General features: G+C 50.7%; 1 protein-coding gene across 1 annotated transcript; it reads left to right on the forward strand.

Moving 5' to 3' along the window:
• Positions 1-12,110: 12,110 nt before the first annotated feature.
• EN1 (engrailed homeobox 1) lies at positions 12,111-18,490 on the forward strand (the record flags this gene model as incomplete). The annotated part of the gene is made up of 2 exons (XM_083359060.1): positions 12,111-13,002; positions 18,174-18,490. The coding sequence occupies 2 exons, from the start codon at positions 12,111-12,113 to the stop codon at positions 18,488-18,490; spliced, it is 1,209 nt and encodes a 402-aa protein (XP_083215186.1).
• Between the last annotated feature and the right edge of the window lie 331 nt (positions 18,491-18,821).

An 18,821-nucleotide genomic window follows, 5' to 3' on the forward strand; every position in this document is an offset into this window, starting at 1 on the left:
GCTATTCAATCAATCAATCAATCAGAATATAACTGGAAGGGACCTTGGAGGTCTTCTAGTCCAATTCTCTGCTCAAGCAGGAGACCCTATACAATTTAGGACAAGTGGCTGTCCAGTCTCTTCTTAAAAACCTCCAGTGATGAAACACCCTGAAGGCAAGCAAGGTTAATTGTTCTCACTGTTAGGAAGTTTTTCCTTTAATTCCAGGTTGCTCATACCCCGACGCCCGTAAGAGGCCCAAAGCTTCTGACTCCCGTCCTGAACAGTCCCAGAAGGACAAAATACTTCTGGACTGTTACCCAGAAAATGCGGGACTTCTTCAAGAAAAGTCATTTGGCGTTCGGATTGGATCTGAAAGGATATTTTATTTTTTCCAAAGTTTAGGGCTGGTACGAGCGCTTGCACGTTTCAACATCGCCAGAAGATGGCGCTTTCCCCTAGCAAATAATAACAAGTCGATCCACTGTAACTCTGGAACAAGAGATTTTTTTTTCCCGGGTATGTGTGTGTGTGTGTTTGATGGCATTCGTGTACCCATTTCTACAGTAGATTTAGGAGCTATAAAACCGGGTGCAACATTCAGGAGGAATAAAGAAAGAAGCCTTTGGTCAATCAGGAAGAGGCGAAAACGTAAAAAGTGCCCCAAAAGGAAAGATTTTCAAGATATCTCACCATTCTCCTGGAACTGCTCTCCTTCCTGGATTTAGGAAAGGATCCCATTCAAATTTTAAACCCGTGCAAGAAGTGTGGACATGGTCCGCTGTCCCCCTTCACCAGGATGTGGAGGGGTGTGAAATCCTTGCTCCATCAGTACCCCCTAAGCTAAACCTCACTCTTTCGTTATCCTTTTCAGACTTTCTGTTTAGAAGAAATGAGAAATGCTGCTATTTCCAACCGCTATATTAATTGTCTGGGAGGAGATGCGTTTCTGAATCGCTTCAGCCCTTAACGACTTGGGCTTGAAAAATTTAGGAGGAGATTTTTGGCTCCCTTTATTTTTATTCTGCAGAACATCAGGTCCGAAAGTTTTAAGAGTTCCTCCCCTCTATTGCTGAAGTTTTCAAAGCCTATAAAATCACTCTACCCGTATAATTAAGGAAATCACCGTGTGTGTGTCTGTGTGTGTGTCTGTGTGTGTGTCTGTGTGTGTGTGTGAATGAATGAATGAATGAATGAATGAATGAATGAATGAATGGAGGATCACTTGGAAAAGATACAGGCCTGTCTGGGCTCTGCCTCTTTCCCCAAGCTGACTCCCTGAAGATATGTTGGGTTTTCAGTGCCTATCATCCCCAGTAAAATAAGAGAGACATAACCGAACACAACTGGAGGGATCCAGCTTGGGAAAAGATGGTGTGCTAGCTGTTATTCCTGGTTTTTTTCCCCCAGCCACCTACCTGCCTCCATCGTTCCTATACACAGTATTCAGTATTAATCCCTCCCAACTTCAATGGAAGCAGGAAACTTAGACTGGAAGCTAGAGGAACCTCTCCGATCTCCAGGATGGCGAGGCTGGGGAAAGCAGAAGGAAAACCGGGACAGGGAATTCCAAAGCCAGTAGAAATCCCCCGGCAATCCGGTCCCCAACACCGAGAGTTCAACGATTTCCCCCTGGATGTGGGGGGAAGAAGCCCCATTAAACCTAACGGAGTTCCCTTCCAAGGAACGTAGCGGCGGGGCTGGAGAGGAGTCCACACCAAGACACTGTGCGGGAAAGTCAACCCTGCGGCTTGAAAATGGGGGGGGGGGGGGCGGGAGGGGGAACGCTGCCCCAGTTTGGAAGAGGAGCAAACCAGAAGGGAACTGAGCCTGCGCGTGGAAGCCTCCGAAGCAACCAGATAATAAGCGAAACCAGGCTAGCAAAGGAGACGAAGAGATGAGGGTGATTTGGCGGGGGCGGGGGGGGACACGGGGGGGGGGAGCAGCTTCGACATTGAGACGCCGACCCTACGGTTCCTTTCCTCGTTTATTGGAGAGTCCCAACTCAACTGCAAGGCGAGTTAATTCGACACAAAGAACTACAGTTGAAAGGGTTAGGTTTGGGCAAAACCCACCCTTGAAAAGCGCATCAGGACACAAACCCTAGTTTAAAGGAAGCCTCTTCCAGCGCCCCCCCCACCCCTCCCCCCCCTGACTTGGAAATCGCTCAAGGCCTTTCCGGATCTGCTGGGCGCCTTGTGCTCCATCGGACTTGCTCCCGATTCAGATCCGGGTGCCGCCCAAGGTGGAGAGGAGAGGCTTCGGGCGCTTTGGGGGAATCGCGTCCGGATATTCCGCCCCACTTCTCTCGCCGGATGCTTACTTAGTGCTCTGGGTAGAGTGGAAGAGCGGACGAATACTTTGAAATGTTCCGCAGGTGGTTCCCCAGAGACTTGCCATTTTTAAAAAATAAAAATAAAAATGTCTGTTGCGAGATTTCTCTCCTCCGGAACTCCCCCCCCCCGTTTCCCGCGGCTCCTACAACGCGCTAAACTCCAAATCTGGATTGAACAGATCGCAATTACGTTCACCTCCTCAACCAAACGAATCCTACTGATAGTCCGGTTCGCACAGCACGCTAAGGCAGCCAGTGGGTTCCCACGACCTCCTGAAACGCAGAGCCTAATCGTCCGTGGGGCATGAATCCTGACCCAGCGTGGCAGGGATCCGGGACAAAGATTGGGGTTCACCCCGGCTCTTTCAGTTTTGGAGGCTTTGACCTATTTCGTAGGCCTAAATAAGAATCAAAGTAGACCCACCTAACATCCAGATCAGGGTCTAAGTCTTAGTCCAGGTTTAAAGGAGGGAAATGCACCGATGTTCTCCTCCCCCCACCCGTTCTAAATTGGGATCTAGATCGAATCCAGAGGCACGCAAATTAACTTGGTCTCCCTCAAAGCAGAATTACTTGGGCTCCTGTATTTAAGAGTGTAAAATCAGAAGGGGGAAGGAATACAAAGTTCGCCTCTCATAAAGCCCCTTTTCTTGCAGGATGACGCAGCAAGAAGTAAGAATCTATAGTCAATGGTGGGAGTAAGGGTTTATTTTATTTGTGTGTATGTCTTGCATCTGTATGTACCTGTCTAACTGTTACGAAAAAGGAGAATATTTGTAGCGGGGTGTGAGCTTGGCTGTTTTCTTGCAGACGTTTCATTGTCCTAGCTAGGCAAGATCACCAGCACTGATGATGTTATCTAGTTTGGGTAATGAAAGTCTGCAAGAAAACAGCCAAGCTCAGAGAGCAGCAAGGACCCCCTCCCTTTCCCTCCTTTCCCCCTCCCCCCTCCATCTATCTATCTATCTATATCTATCTATCTATCTATCTATCTATCTATCTATCTATCTATCTATCTATCTATCTATTAAATTTAAAGACAGCTTTTCTCACCCAGAGAGTGACTGTTTTGCTTATACCTCAAAATATCCTCAAAATTATATCTTTCGGATCCTCATCCGAAGACAAGAAAAGCACCTCTATGCATGGGTTGAAAGTTGAAGCCATCTTTTCTAGGTGGCAGCACCTGGCCAACATAGCTGAACGGGTCAATATGGGGGACACCAGCAGATTCCAAGGAAATCTAGAGAATCAGAAGATAAAGCCTTGATGGAGCAGTGGGCTAATGCCTCCTTAAGTAACACCAGCTGCCTGCAATTAGTGCAGGTTCGCATCCCACCAGGCTCAAGGTTGACTCAGCCTTCCATCCTTCCGAGGTAGGTAAAATGAGGACCCAGATTGCTGGGGGCAATTAAGCTGACTTTGTAATAATGCCGCTTGGGGGGGTGTATGAAAGCCCTAATAAGCAGGCATATACATAGAATGAAAGCTACTGCTAAGAAGCACCAAGGGTGGAACCGGACTTGGGTGAGAGAGGAAAATGCGGTGAGTATACTGATCAGACCGCCCCATGAAGAGGATGCTATGTCGGAAGGCCGGCTGATGTTATTTTTTGGCCCAGAGGTCGAAAGTCAACACGCCAAACCGTCTGCGGGTCCGTTCTGTGCCGCTTTCTCCGAAAGACCTCGGTGTGGAGAAAGTGACTGTCCTTCTTAGCCTCTTTCTTCCGGAGCCATCCCAGCGCCAACTAAACCCAGCCAGGTCTGTGGAGGTTCTCAGGCATCCAGGTCCTGGTTGTTCCAAAGCTGCTTTTTCACGAGGCAGCTGGACTTTCGTTTTTCTCTTTGAAGACGTTTCGCTTCTCATCCAAGAAGCTTCTTCAGCTCTGGTTGAGAAAACGAAACGCCTTCAAAGAGAAAAAAGAAAGTCCAGCTGCCTCGTGAAAAAGCAGCTTTGGGGTAAACCCAGCCCCATTTAGCTTTACGCATAGCCAGCGCCTGGCTAGGTTTGCGCATCCTTCCTCCGCCTAACGAGGTTTCGTGCCTACTTTGGCCCTGAGTGCTACGGTAATAGCGCTTGACAGTAAGAAGGGTGGATGAATTAGTTCCCGTCCCGAGTGGCCTTCTAGTTCTTCACATTTCAACCCTTCGGTCGGGATTGAAGGGACTTAGGAGAAAAGCGACCCGTCTCCCTGCAACGCTTCGGATCTGCTGGCCAAAGCGAGGTACAACCCCCATCCCGGGGAGGGGGAGGGGGTACCAGAAGACTCCCCAGCTCTCTTTCTTCTCTTTTGGAGCAGCTCAGTCAGAGGAGCACAATCCCACCGCCGCTGCTGGAACCAGGGTACCTCTACCTGCACCCAGGTTCTGCTAACGGGAAGGAAGGTTGGGGGTTTAGGATTTTGTGCCACATCCAGGGAAAGCTAATCCGACGGGGATTGGGGGCAGAGATTTGACTTCTCTACCCTCTTCTACCCCTCCCCTCCCCTCCATTCCTGCCTTCTTTCAGCCCCCGAGTGAGGCTCTTAAGCACCGCAAACCCATCCGGAAGCGATCGGCGAAGGAGGCCCGGCAGAATTCCAGGGGAGTCTCTCCTCCCCCTTGTCCCTCCCGGAGTCCAGGCACGCAGGTGGAGGACCGCAGATCCCCCCCACCCCCTTTAATTCAAACCCGGTCCCAACACCAGCCCCACTTTTGCAGCTGTGGCTCAAATTGACAGTTTGTAAACTTGTGAATGGCTAAACAGGAGAGTCGGAGGGAACGAGAGCGCACAGTGCACGCATACACCGTACACACACACACTCACACACTGGACAGTATATTAGAATAAGGTTATATATAACGCTATAGTTATATTTCTCCAGGCATCCTCCTCTCCATACTTATCCCTTCTCTCTGTTTCAAAAACTCCCATATCTAGAAGATCTGTTGGAGGCGGGGCATTATAAAGTAGATGTTATCACCTTCCACGAGGTAAATCATAAAGCTGTCATTCTACACTACTGTATAGATAACATTTAGGTCGCGGGTATGTGTACACAGGACTTTCCTTCTCGCGGGATGTTTTGTGTGTCTGTTTCCAGGCTTCCTAATTTCAGTGGCCTGGCAGATACCCCCAGAAGTATTCAGGAAGGTTTTAAATTAAAAGCTAACCACGTCGCAGGTTTTCTCTCTTAGAATGCAGCGGTCATCAGCACATTTCTCTTTAGATCTTTTCTCCAACTCTAGATGTAAGTGTAGCTTTTGTGAATGTGAATAATGTGAATGTCCAAGCGTCCAAAATCCTGAATGGGGCGCAAGACGGCCTCCTTGACGCAAACCTGATTGAATCCCGTGGGACGTTTCAAGACATCTCCTCATCTCCCTACCTTCTTTAGGGCCGGGTGGGACACACTTTTCTTTTGTGTTCCTCTCACCCTTGTGACTCGGAGTCCCTCTACAACCTAGATTTCTTGCGGACTTGCTGCGTCTTTACCTAGAGACCAAGCCGTTTCGTCTCTTTGTCGGCTGTCAAGTCTACTTCTATAGGTATTCAGGCCCTTAAAGATGCTAATGTATTTTCACAAACGGTGAACCCACGCGCCCCGGTTTCTCCTCCTCTTCCTCCCTCCTCCTCCCCCCTCCACTTCCCCAGCACAGGAGTTTAGTGTTCAGGGGCAACACCTGCAGGGAGAAAGCTTGAATTCTCACACGCACACACACACACACACACGCCCTGTTTCCTTTCCCCAGCAAAAGTGGTGGGAGCCGCATTCCTGGTCCCCTCTCCCCCCTCCCCTCTGGAGGAAGGTTTTTTCTCCAGGTTGGGGGGGGAGGAGGAGGGAAGGACACCTTCTGCTCCTGTCACCGAGAAACAAGTCATTGCAAAGGTAATCCTTGCCTGGTATTAAACGCTCGCTACTTGGGGGTGGGGGTGAGAGCGGAAAGGAGGAGAAAGAGAGATAGAGAAGGGGGAAGCAGTCAAGTGGAGCTTCCCCACCAATCCGCCCCCCCTCCTCGCAGTCTCGAAGACACCACAGTGATCAAAGCTTCGTCATCTCATCAACATTTCTGTGGTCCAAAGACAAAGCCATCAGCCATTGCAATAATAGTATGATTAGTGTATAAGTTATTATCGTTGATGTTATTTCTCCGGTTCCAGCTCTACCTCTGGATGATCCCGAGTTGAGAATCAGATGCAAGAGTTCTTTGTTGCATTAGTTATTCAGGAGCCCCCCCACACACACACAAAGGGCAGCTGCGGGAAGACGAAAGGGAAGGGGAGGAAGTAGCAGCTGAGTCCGCAGAAACTTGGGGAGACCCGTTTTGACGCGTCGCCATAACTCAGGACCAGCTTGCCCAATGGGAGTAGAGCGCCGGGGTCGCTTGGGGTGTCCCCGCGAGTAGGAAACCCCCCCCCCAAAAAAACTAATCCTAGTCCAGCTCGGGTGGGAGGCCTAAGGAGCTCCGCCAGCTTCGAGAGAGAGGAAAGAAGGAAGGACTCTCTCTATCCTAAGGGAATTAGAGCAGTTTTCGGGGGAATCTCTCCTTCAAAACCGCTAGCATCTCCGTCCCGTGAAAGTCCGGTACCCCTCGAGCTCAGTGGTTCGGGACAAAATCGTCCCCAAATCCCTCTTGCCGCCCCCCCCCCCACAGGCAGATGCCCAAGTTTCAAGAGGCAAGCGCCTTGCGAGAGCCCTCCGGCCCTCTCCTCGCCTTTTCTTGGAGGTGGGTGGGTGGGTGGGAATGGGAGAGAGCCGGCGGACGGGAACTGCTATCGGTAGCTTAGAAGAGTATTGCGCGGAGGTGTCTTTGGAGGTGTCTTTGGGCTTCTGTTGGGAGTCGGGGGTCTCTTACACCCCGAAGTCCAGCAGTCCAATTCTTTTTCCGCAGGGACCTGCAAACCTCACCCCCCCCCACGAAAAAGAAGATGTTGCCAAGGATGCCTGTCCCCTCCTCCCCCCCTCTCTTGCTTTTGAAATGAAGACCGCATCCCCCCAGCCCCCTCCCCGCGCTAATTGAATTAGTCCATTGAGAGGACTGTCAGGTACAATGACGTGAGATCCCCGTGCATTTCACAGGGTCTATAGGCTTTGGGGACCCGGAATGTATAGTCTGACCTTCGCGCTCATAACCATAATGCCGCACTTGTAAGAGAAATCTATTCGCATTCACTTGCAACAAAAACCTCTGGTCAGCCGGTCCCTGTAGGAAGAACGCAACCTATTGTGTTGCAACAGCTCATTTATGTCCTTCACCAAAGGCCCCGAGGAGATCTGATTATCTGATTAGAAACAGGATTATCAGCGTGTATATTAAAGAAAGAAATATATATGAGGTCAACTTATCCAAATATCTAATACCTATAAAACACACGCATATAACACCCCCCCATCCCCGGGCCTGAATATATGAAGACCACACAAACACAAACGCGCACACACGCCCTCCTCCCAAACTTTAAACTGTCCCAACTTTCAAATATTCGGCCCATGCAAATGCAGTTTATCTTCTATTTCGTTTTAGGAATAGATGCTTAAAGTAGTAATAATTATGGTAATGATGTGAACAAATAACAACAACGACATGAACAACAATATCCCCAGAGAGAAACGGAGGAAGAACCCAAGAAAAGAGAAGGATTTTCATTCCCACGGTTGCGTTTTCTTCGCTTTTCTTCCACTTCTCTACCCGCTTTTGGACGCTCACAGCCAGAGAGTGACTCCAACTCATTTTCTGCGACTCGAGTGGAAACGATTTGACACTCTAAGAATAGGACGAGAAGAAGCGGCGGCCGCGGCAGCCAGACAGACAGAGGAGGCCGTCCGAAATGCGAAGCGGCAACTTTGGGCTGCTGCTGTACTGTAGCCTTCTTGCTTCAGTGGGTCCAGCTCCTTAGCAAGGGCGAAGAGAGTGGGAGAGCCGAGTCAAACTGCCGGAGCCGAAAAGGGAAAGGCCGGGCCCTCTCCCAGCTTGGAGCCTTCTTTTCCCCTTCAGCTGGTCCAGCAAGAACCTAAACGCTGCAAAGGCTGAGGTCTCCCTTGAAAACGGCAAGGCCCTTTAACTGACACCACACAGACGAATCTGATCTATTTCTTTTCGGACCACAACCACAAAGGTAAGAGAAATCCTTCCTTCCTTCCTTCCTTCCTTCCTTCCTTCCTTCCTTCCTTCCTTCCTTCCTTCCTTCCTTCCTTCCTTCCCCAACTCTCTGGCTGCTTCAAATTTGGCAATATTTTAATTAATGCAACATATTTGAATCAACATATAATGCAACGTACACGAGTCTATTTCTTTTTGGGTGTAAAGTGTTATAACCGTTGAGGTGAGACGCCCTTTCCTTTCCTTTCCCGATTCTCTTTACCCAGCTCTCTAGCTCTCCAATTTTTGGCCCATTTCGGAATGGCGGGTGCGCGCGCGCTGGTTGGCGGGTGCACGTGCGCGCGTCCCAGCACCTAATCAAAACTATGGGCCCGCCAGCGCATTTATCATCCCATTACTGTAACAAATCCGGGCTCCCACTCCATGAAAGGTAAAATGAATTACCGACGTTAAGCCGTCAATAAAGTCATTTCTGTAAATGGTGTCTCCGAAGGACTGCAGCATTATTCAACCAGCTTTATCAGCAGCTGGGAAATTACGTGGAGGGGCGCGCAGCGTGTAATAGGGGCCCTGCTTACTTTGATTAAGCGCTGTGCCAGGGAATAGTGACAGTGCTTTTTGACCAGGTTTTATTCGCCGTCTTCTGATGAACGCCAAGCTGATCAGGCGGAATGAAGAGTAATTAAAACCTATAAATTATCTTTCGCGGTCCTTCTCAAGGCGTCTCTTTGCAGGCGAGATAAGGCGGCGGACCCCCATTTACGGCTCTGAAAGGGACGGAGGCACACAAAGGCGACGCCGCTAAATGGGATATTGATAGTGTCCTAATTAGAATTTAATTAAGTACCCACGCTCGCTTTTGGGATAAAGATTTCATTTTTTTTGTCCTCCTTCCCTGTTTTTGCGAACTAAAATATAAATAAAGCCCAATTTTGGAAAAGGGAGGGGAAACTCAACGAGAGGAATGTGAATGGCCAGATGTTCAACAGTCGTTTAATTTCGGTGTGTGCGCGCGCGTGATGTGTTGATTCTCTTGAGCCACTTAGCAGCTGGTCTATAATAGTTGCTTTTAAAGTTTGTTGCAAAACTGGGCCTTTCCGGGCTAAAGGCGCGATTTAAAGCTTTCCTGCTTTAGCAGACCTGAGAATGCAATGAATAAGGAACTAAGGCGATTCCTTGACATTTTAAGAAAAGGGTGTTTCATCGGCTGGAATCCCTCCTTCGGGCGGTTGCGGGGGAATCGCACGCATCCTATTTTAAACCCGGGCTCTGTTGAAACCATCCGATTTGTCATAATAATAATAATAATAATAATAATAATAATAATAATAATAATAATAATAATAATAATAATAATAATAATAATAATAATAATACATCATCATCATCATCATCATCATCATCCACCTTTAAAAGAAAAAAAGAATCGGGGAGCGGAGCGAAAGAGGGAGCAACGACCGACCCACGTGACGCCGAGTAGGGGCTTCTGGTCCCTCCGCTCTTTGGCGAACAGGGTCGCAGGTTGTCGCTTCGCAGGAGCACCTGTAACCGACGTGGGCACTGACCCTGCCGCGAAAAAGTAGCTCCAGGGCCCAAGAACTCCTCCCCAGTCACCCTCTACTCAAAACGACCACTGTGACATTTCACGACGCGGCAGCCTTTCGGAGCTTTAGCGTGCATTTGCCTGTAGGCAAGAGAATGAGCTCGAGGGAGTAGGATAACCCTCCCCAAGACACTAGGAAAACCCCCTATGTGAACAACCAACCCCAGACCGATGCGGTCTCTCCGAGCCTTAGGCAAACTGCAGGCGGCCTAGTCGGGATGTTACTACCACCCGTGACTTGCGTGTGTGTGTGTGTGTGTGTGTGTGTGAGTGAGGCAGCTCCCTCTCGAGTGAACTAAGCAACCGACCACCATTGGATTATTGCACTACCGGTTTGGGCTAAGAACCCTTTACATATTAACCCGACGCAACTCCGCTAGCTGCTTCTCCTGCGCATCCATTCCCCTATTTATGTGTGAAAACGCTGCGGGAGAAGTTGCCCCCGTTTCGCCACCTCTCAGGAAGAAGGAAAAGGGTTACCGGTGTCTTCGGACACATAGAGAAAAGTGGGTGTCCAAAGCACTACCAAACCAGCCCAAATACCCTCAGCCGCTACTACTTCCAAGGCAGGAAGAAAAGCTGCTTCGCTTAAGGCACCAGACTTGTGGGAGACACCTGCCAAAGCAAGGAAGTTAAGATCTGAGCAACGGCGTTCCAGATCCCACGGCGATTTTCCCTTTCAAACCAATGCAACTGGAAAGTGCAGGCTTTGGGGCTAAAGCTAGCTCGAAGTGGTCTTTTTAAAATCCGTTTGGACAAAAACACTTGGGTTTTTCAAGCATATTCATTTCAAATATGGGATGCACCCCGAATGCAGACGCAAAGCACAAAGAGAGAGGGTGGAACTTCGTTTCCCCCCCCTCCTCCTCGCCATGTTGCTACTTATTCTCAGCAAAATGTATTTTTTCCCGTTTAGGGTCTGGTTTTGTTTTTGAGTCAGAAAAGCTACCTATAAACTATAAAGGATCCAAATCCTTTCCTTTCAGCAGGTTACATTTTGTTAATGGCAAACCAGGAAGGATTTTTTTTTAGAATCCCAAATTCCTTTTCCCAGGTTTAGAGAGACCGATAGAAAAAGAGAGAAAGAAATACAGCGCAGAGAGAGGGTCTTAATGGAAGTCGGAAAAGTTTTCGGTAGCGTTTATTTCATATTTGGTTTCTGAGAGTTATGACTGGCTGAAAAATCCCCGGCTGGAGGGACACAGGAACGAGGAGCGCGGTCTAGGAGGAGAGGATGCGCCAAGCAAGGCGTAAATCTCTCGCTCCCTTTGAATTAGCCAGCCCCTTGGATAATGTATCTGCAAAGTTCTAATGCAGCCCATTGGCTGACGTCAGGGGCGTCACAGAATTGTGGAGCCGCTCATTGGCTCTTTCCACGTGCGGGCCATCCTCACGTGCTTCCGGTTGGAATGAAAAAAAAGTGTGGTTGAGAGATTTTTTTAGGGAGAGTTTGTTGCAAGATCGGAGCTGTCAGAGATTTTGCTTTTTTTTTCTTTTCTTTTTTTCCTTTCCCTTTTTCCTTCCCCCCCACTTTTCTTTTTTCTTTTTTTTTTAAAAAAAAGGAACGCGGAGGAAAAGAGGAGAAGAAAGGTGGGAGAAAGATATGCCCGCGCGAGTGGGCGATTAAAGCATCAGCCGAGACCGATCCATGGGCAAAGCTGACTCTGACACTTGGGGAACCCCAACGCCGCGCCGTTTGGAGAAAGATGGGTAGACTGTGAAGACTTTGGGGGGAGGGGGCGGAGTTTGGGGGGCTGGTTTTGTTTTGATCTCTCTCTCTCTCTCTCTTTCTCTCTCTCTTTTCCGAGAAGGGGGATGAGAGAGAGAGAGAGAGGGAGAGAGAGGGTGAGACTGGAAATATAAGATAACTGCAAAAAAAGCCAATCCGTCCAAATGCCCGAGTCCTTGGATATCTCTCTCTACTAGACCCCTGCTCTAAACCAACAAGTGGATTTTTTTGGGCGTGCGATTCCCCCCACCCCCCACCTCCTCTTCCTCTGACAAAATTCTCAGAATCAGAATCCTTCCACCACCTCCTGGACTGGTGAGGTGGGGGAGCCCGGAAAGTGGGGGGCCAAGAGAAGAGCGCGATCTCCGGAGCTGGCGACCCACGATGGAAGAGCAGACGGACGCTAAAAGCCAGCGCGACTCGGCTCCGACTCCGGTCGGCGGGAGCAGCGGCAGCGGCAGCGGCAGCGACGGCGAGAGCGTCCCGGTGTCTCCCGGCGGCCACGCTCCCTTGTCTCCCGCCGCGCCTTGCCTCGTGCCTCTTCCCCATCACCCGCACCACCATCACCACCACCAGCACCACCAGCACCACCAGCAGCCGGCGCCTCCGCCCCCCCCGCAGCAGCAGCAGCAGCAGCAGCAGCCGAGGCCGCCGCCGCCACCGCCGCCACCGCCGCCGCCGCAGCACCGCACCACCAACTTTTTCATCGACAACATCCTGAGGCCGGACTTTGGCTGCAAGAAAGAGCACCTCTTGATCCTGGCCGGCGGCCCCGCGGCGGTCGGAGGAGGAGGAGGAGGGGGAGGAGGGGGAGGCAGCGGCGGCGGCCGGGACAGAGACCTAGATCGCGCGGCCAGCTCAGGTAGAGAAAATGTCAGCCCACTGCTCGGCAGGCCCCTCAACCCGGCCTCCTCTCTCCTTAGCGCCGACTCGCCCGGGAACCCCGACAGCTCCTCCACGACCTCCAAAGCGAGCCCCGCCGCGGCAGCAGCGGTAGGGACGGCCAAGCCCCCCTCCACCACCACCACCACCACCACCACCTCCTCCTCCTCCACCTCCTCCACCTCTTCCACCTCCTCCTCCTCTTCCTCCTCCTCCTCCTCCTGCTCGGAAGGGAGTGGAACTAACCCGGCGAAGTACGGGGAGCACGCCAACCCGGCCATCCTCCTCATGGGCTCCGGGAATGGAGGAGTGGGGGCCTCCGGCGATTCTCAACAGCCGCTGGTTTGGCCGGCCTGGGTTTACTGCACTAGGTATTCAGACAGACCGTCCTCGGGTAAGAATCCTCTTGAGAACCCAACACCCCCCTTCCCTTCCCTTCCCTTCCCCTCCCCTCTCTATCCTCTCGGGTGATTGTTGGTTCGGCTAAGCATGCCAGTTCCCCTCGCTCTCCGCTCCCCCCCCCCCCCTCGGGACGATCAGCCTTTGACCTTCCTGTCCCTCTTCCGCCTCGGGGTCCAAATCTGGGGACGGGGGGGGGGGCGGGGACTTGCTGCGGGACCCGGCAGGCTTGGGGTCCTTGTCCCAAAGTTGTCCCACTCAGGGGCTCCGCTGACTCTCTGGCTGGGTTAGGAGTTCCGCTTTGCCTGCGCTTTGGCTGAAAGTTGGGTTGGTTTCCAAAGAAAGGGAACCGAGTAATTCTTTGGAAGTCCAGCCGCTGGGGAGGCGGGCAAGAGAGGCGCAGGTTGTGGGTTGGTTGTTTTATCTTCGGGGACCATCTTGTTTCTTCCCCCCCCCCCCCAACCACCTCCGCCAACACACGCCGCAATTTTTAAGATCCTTTATTCTCTAGAACGAAGAAGCGCTTTCCCCTAAAAAACAGCCCGGGGTTCCACCTCCCTCCTAAACGCAGAACAATCCGAGTTGGTGAAGTCGTTGGGAATCCAGCGGCCTCATCCAAGCGGGCAACGGCGACCCTTCGGCGAAAAGCGTTTGGAACCGGGCTGGCCAACGTGTCCGTTTCCAGAGGTCATTCCTTGCACTCTTGATTCATTTATTTTTTCGGTGACTCTTTCAAAACAGGGAAGACTCGAGCGAAAGCGTCTCTTTCCTTCTTTTTGTAGCTATCGGTGCGTAAAGTCCAGGGACGGTTTTTCGATTTTGGAGATGCGAGTCGAGCTGGTAGAATTCGCGAGGCGCGTTGGGCGACTTGGGCGGCGAATTGTTTCTTCCGCGGGGACGAAGGGTCGCCTTTAGTTTTGGGCTAGCGCGGAACGGCGGGTGGAATGAGACACCTGCACCTTTAGCAGGCTGGATTTTTTTTTTGGGGGGGGAAGGGAGGGAGAAGGCCGAGGCAGGCGGTAGGAGCCGAAAGAATTGAAGGGCAGAAGACGTGCAAGCGTGCGGGGCGCGAAGAAAAAGCTCGGTGCAAGGAAGGCCTCGCGTGGAGGAGATCAAAATGTAGGCCACAGGCCTTGGCTTCTCTTCGTAGATGTAACCCATATTTAGTCCTTTAATGTGGCTTGACCACCTTCATCCGCCAGTGCAGCAATGCCACCCCATTTGTTCTCGGGGTTCCCCGAACTAAAAGAGTGGCGGGTACACACACACAAAGAGAGAGAGAGAGAGAGAGACAGAGACAGAGACAGAGACAGAGAGAGAGAGAGACACACACACAGAGAGAGACACACAGAGAGAGAGAGAGACAGAGAGAGAGACACACACAGAGAGAGAGAGAGAGAGAGAGAGAGGAGAGAGAGAGAGAGAGAAAAAGAGAGAGAGAGAGAGAGAGAGAGAGAGAGAGAGAGAGAGAGAGAGAGAGAGAGAGAGAATGAGAGAGAGAGAAAATGAGAGAGAGAAAATGAGAGAGAGATTTCCTCGATTCCCTTCCCAGAGCAAAGGGAGGGAGAACCAAGCCTTCGAGCGGCGACTCCTTCCTCTGGCTCTCTCCGGCCAGCTCCTTTCCGCAAGGCGATTGATCAATCCGCCGCTCTCAGCCTCCGCCGCCGCGACCGTGCGGCTATTGACACCTCCCCGAGCCTGGAAACGTAGAAAAGCCACTGTGATTGACTAAACCAGTTGATTGAGTGATTGAGCTGTCAGGACTATCTCGTCCGCGCAAGGAGCCCAGGATTTTAGCCCTCCTTTCCCAGCGCCCGCCGCTTCTGCCTGGCCAAGATTTTAAAGACGTTGCCCCGGAAAGCAGAGGGCCTCTCCTTCGTTCCTGCGGTTAGGCCAACCTGTTGACACTCCTGGCTTCCTGGAGGGGTTGGGGGCGAGGGTTAAATCTGTCCCTTCCCGGGCCGTACGCTTCCCTTTTTCCAACATTTATCTTTTATTTTATTTTATTTTCCGGTGTGGAGGCGAAGGCGCTGTGTTCTAAGCAGGTGTCTGTTTAGTCCCCCAGCTGCTCCCTTTAGAGACCAGGCCGAATTAGAGGCAGGGCCTGTTTTCCAGGTCAACTGGGCAGGATCTGACCCTCGACTTTCACTAACTAGCGTCCTACGCAATATCCCCAGCAGCTTTGGGCGTACGTTTGGAGAAGGGGAGGGCGGTTCTCTGGGAAAAAAAAAATATCGATCTGAAATCTGCGGTTATCCTTGGGGTTTTTTTTTTTTGTTTAAGGGAAAAGGGATCTGCGTTTTTGCCTCCTGTACCTTAAGCGCGCCTGGATAGATATCAGCATTACCTTTTTATTATCTAGTGCAACTCGAAATAAGGCAGAGTTGTAACTTTGAGGCCTACTATGTCCTCGTGAGTTTCCATCTGGGAGTTTTTCCTCCAACCTTAGGAAAAATCTCACTTGAAGCTTAACGAGGAAATAGAAAAGCAATGAATTTCCTTTTTATACCTGTAAAAGAGCTCAAAACACGCACACGCACACACAAACACACACACGAAGGAAATATTTTTTCTTTCTTTTTTTTAGGAGCGTCTTTGCAATATTTCACGACTCTGGAGAATAGATAAAGAACTGTACTTTAATGCATTTTTTTTTAAAAGGCTAAACGATTTTTAGCTATTTCCCCCCCCTCCAGCGAAGCAAAATAAGGAAGGGTTTTGGAACGATGCGCCCTCTTGCCAGAGAATTTAACAACTAAAACAACGTATTTTAAATGACCGCCTTTTCCTGAATAAAATTTCAAGTTCCCTACATAACTATGGGGAGGCGGTTACAACAAAATCATGATGAGGGGGAATATAGAACAATTTGATGGATTTTGTTTCTATTTTGTTGCTTTGGATTCTTTTATAGGCAGTGCAGCTGGCTGACTCCAGGTGTTTTTTTTTAAAGCCAACTTTCAGGAAAAGAGAGACTTCCAAGTGAAATTTTAAAATATATAATCTCAGATTTGCCAAATCTGCCCGAAATAAAAATGACCCCTTCCCCAATTTCCCAGCCTTTATTCTAGTAGCTAAAAATATACCCGCAGCGTGGTGTGTGTGTGTGTGTGTGTGTGTGTTTGCAAGGTAGGTAGAATTTGCTTTAGGCTTCCCCAGTTTGGTGCAGTTTCAAAGCAATGTGTTCTTATGTGGGGGGTGTCGATGCTTGGAATGAGAAAGTGGGTCCTGTGAAGTAGAACTGGGGGATTCTCAGTCAAGATTCTCTTTGTTTCAATCTCCCCTGTTGGAACATTTGACACCGATGCATCTTTCTTTCCTAAATTTTAACAGAGCGGCGAACGTTTTCTTGCTTGCTTGGGGGGTTTCGCGTGGAAGGATATTGTTTGTTCTCCTCTGGGTCAAACAGATTCCCAGCCTCAAAGTGGCGGCGGCTTCTGTTTTCAGGCTGCAGCGGGCAGGCCCCTCTACCTGATGGCCTATCCCTATTTCGGTAGCCTTTCTTTCTTTCTTTCTTTCTTTCTTTCTTTCTTTCTTTCTTTCTTTCTTTCTTTCTTTCTTTCTTTCTTTCTTTCTTTCTTTCTTTCTTTCTTTCTTTCTTTTTTCTTTTTTCTTTTTCTAGACCAAAATCGCTTTATCTTAAGTTCTTGCCAAATTAATTTGGGGGGGGGGCTTCCTCAACATTCATTTAGCCTGCCTTCCGATTTTCAACCTGGCCTTATTTTTCCGTCTGCTGAAAAGAGGGATGACGTGGAAGCCTCCCCCCCCCGTTTCATTTTAACCCTTGAAATTCTGGAAGGGCTCCTTATCTGATCGGAGGTCTGGGGGGGGGGAGGATGGGAGGGTGTTCGGGGAGGGAGACCCCTAGGAATCCCCTCCGAACGGGAGCCGTATCAGAGAGAAAACACTGCCTGCAACCTAAGTTTTTTCCCCCCACGACTGTTTTTCTGCTTTCTTCCTCTGTGCGAACGGATGATTTATCGATACAGCTTATCAATAGGTGGGGTCGCCCCATTCCTCCCCCCCCCCCACACACACACTTCTAATCAGTTTCATGTCAGTTAAACCATCTTGGCTTTTAAAGAGGAGACTTGGGGGTGATGAAGGCTTTTAAAGGGAAAGAAAAGCCCGACCGTTTGATGCAGAGACGGCCCTACGTGTGTCTTTTCCAGGCAATTTAAGAAATAAAAATGCAAGCTTGGACCATCTGCGCGTCAGGTCTCTGGCTCTCTTCAGCTACGGAAAGAGTGTTGTGAAGCGGTCAGTCTACAAGGGTTTTAGGCTGGCATGGACGTTATACCGCACCGGCCAAAATATCCTCCGGTTTAAGCCTCTCTCTCTCTCTCTCTCTCTGTCTCTCTGTCTCTCTCTGTCTCTCTCTGTCTCTCTCTGTCTCTCTCTGTCTCTCTCTCTCTCTCTCTGTCTCTCTCTCTCTCTCTCTCTCTCTGTCTGTCTGTCTGTCTGTCTCTCTCTCTCTCTCTCGTGTGTGTGTCTCTGTCTCTCTGTCTCTCTCTCTCTCTGTCTCTGTCTCTCTGTCTCTCTCTCTCTCTCTTCTTTCTTTCTTTCTTTCTTTCTTTCTTTCTTTCTTTCTTTCTTTCTTTCTTTCTGCTGGTCTTTTCCCTGCTCACTCTTTCTCTTTAGCGGCACCTCCGGCTTTGGCGCGGGGGTCGTTGAGGTATCTTGATTTTCTTGGGTGGGGGTGAGGGAGCAGAGGGCGAAGGCCGGCCGTCTTCGAGCAGCGGTAGTAGTGAAGGACGGCGGCGGGGAAGGGGGGGGGGGGAAAGGAGGGCGGCAGCGGCGGCTTTCCAAGCTCAGCGGTGGGAGGAAGGATTGAAAGGGAAAACAGCCGGCCCCCTCCTCTCCCACCTCCCACCCCCCGCGTCCCTCTTTAGGGTTGCCGGATGTCTCCTTTACAAAGGGCACGTCGCTTCTTTTCGACCACAGCCCTCGATCCTCCTGGGTGCGACCCCTGGCCCAAACCCGCCCCCAGGTGCCCTCGGACGTCTCTGGTTTTCTGGCCTGTTTCTGACCCAGCTCCGTTGTGTGTCCTTCCCGGCTCTCCTACCCCGTCCACGGCTTCCCTTTCGTGTACGTGCCTGTCTTCCCTCCCTCCCTCCGATCCCTCCCCTCCTCCTCCTCCTCCTTCCCCCCCCCCCCCCGCTGTAGGTCCCCGAACGAGGAAGCTGAAGAAGAAGAAGAACGAGAAGGAGGACAAGCGGCCGCGCACGGCCTTCACCGCCGAGCAGCTGCAGAGACTCAAGGCGGAGTTCCAGGCCAACCGCTACATCACCGAGCAGCGGCGGCAGACGTTGGCCCAGGAGCTGAGCCTCAACGAGTCCCAGATCAAGATCTGGTTCCAGAACAAGCGGGCCAAGATCAAGAAAGCCACCGGCATCAAGAACGGCCTGGCCCTTCACCTCATGGCCCAAGGACTGTACAACCATTCCACCACCACCGTGCAGGACAAAGAGGACAGCGAGTGAAGCCGGCCCGGCCCGGCTGTCCCCACAGACTGCCCCCACCCCCGCCCCCTTCTCCTCTCCCGCCTCCCCAGCCCCCCCCCCGTTGGCTCTCCTTTTCATTTCTTTCGCCTTTAATTCTTCCTAAGATTATTATTATAATTATTATTATAATTATTATTATTAAAATATAATTATTATTATTATAATTATTATTATTATTACGAACCTGAGTGACAGGGAAAAGGACAAAAGAAGCCCGCTTGGCGAAGCTAAGCGGAAACAAAACCCGGCAAAGGGCAGCGAGGCCGGCGCGGGGACTCGGACCAGGGTGCTGTTTTTCAAGAAAACCCAT

Source organism: Vipera ursinii (assembly GCF_947247035.1).
Source record: "Vipera ursinii genome assembly, chromosome: 1".
NCBI lineage: Eukaryota > Metazoa > Chordata > Lepidosauria > Squamata > Viperidae > Vipera > Vipera ursinii.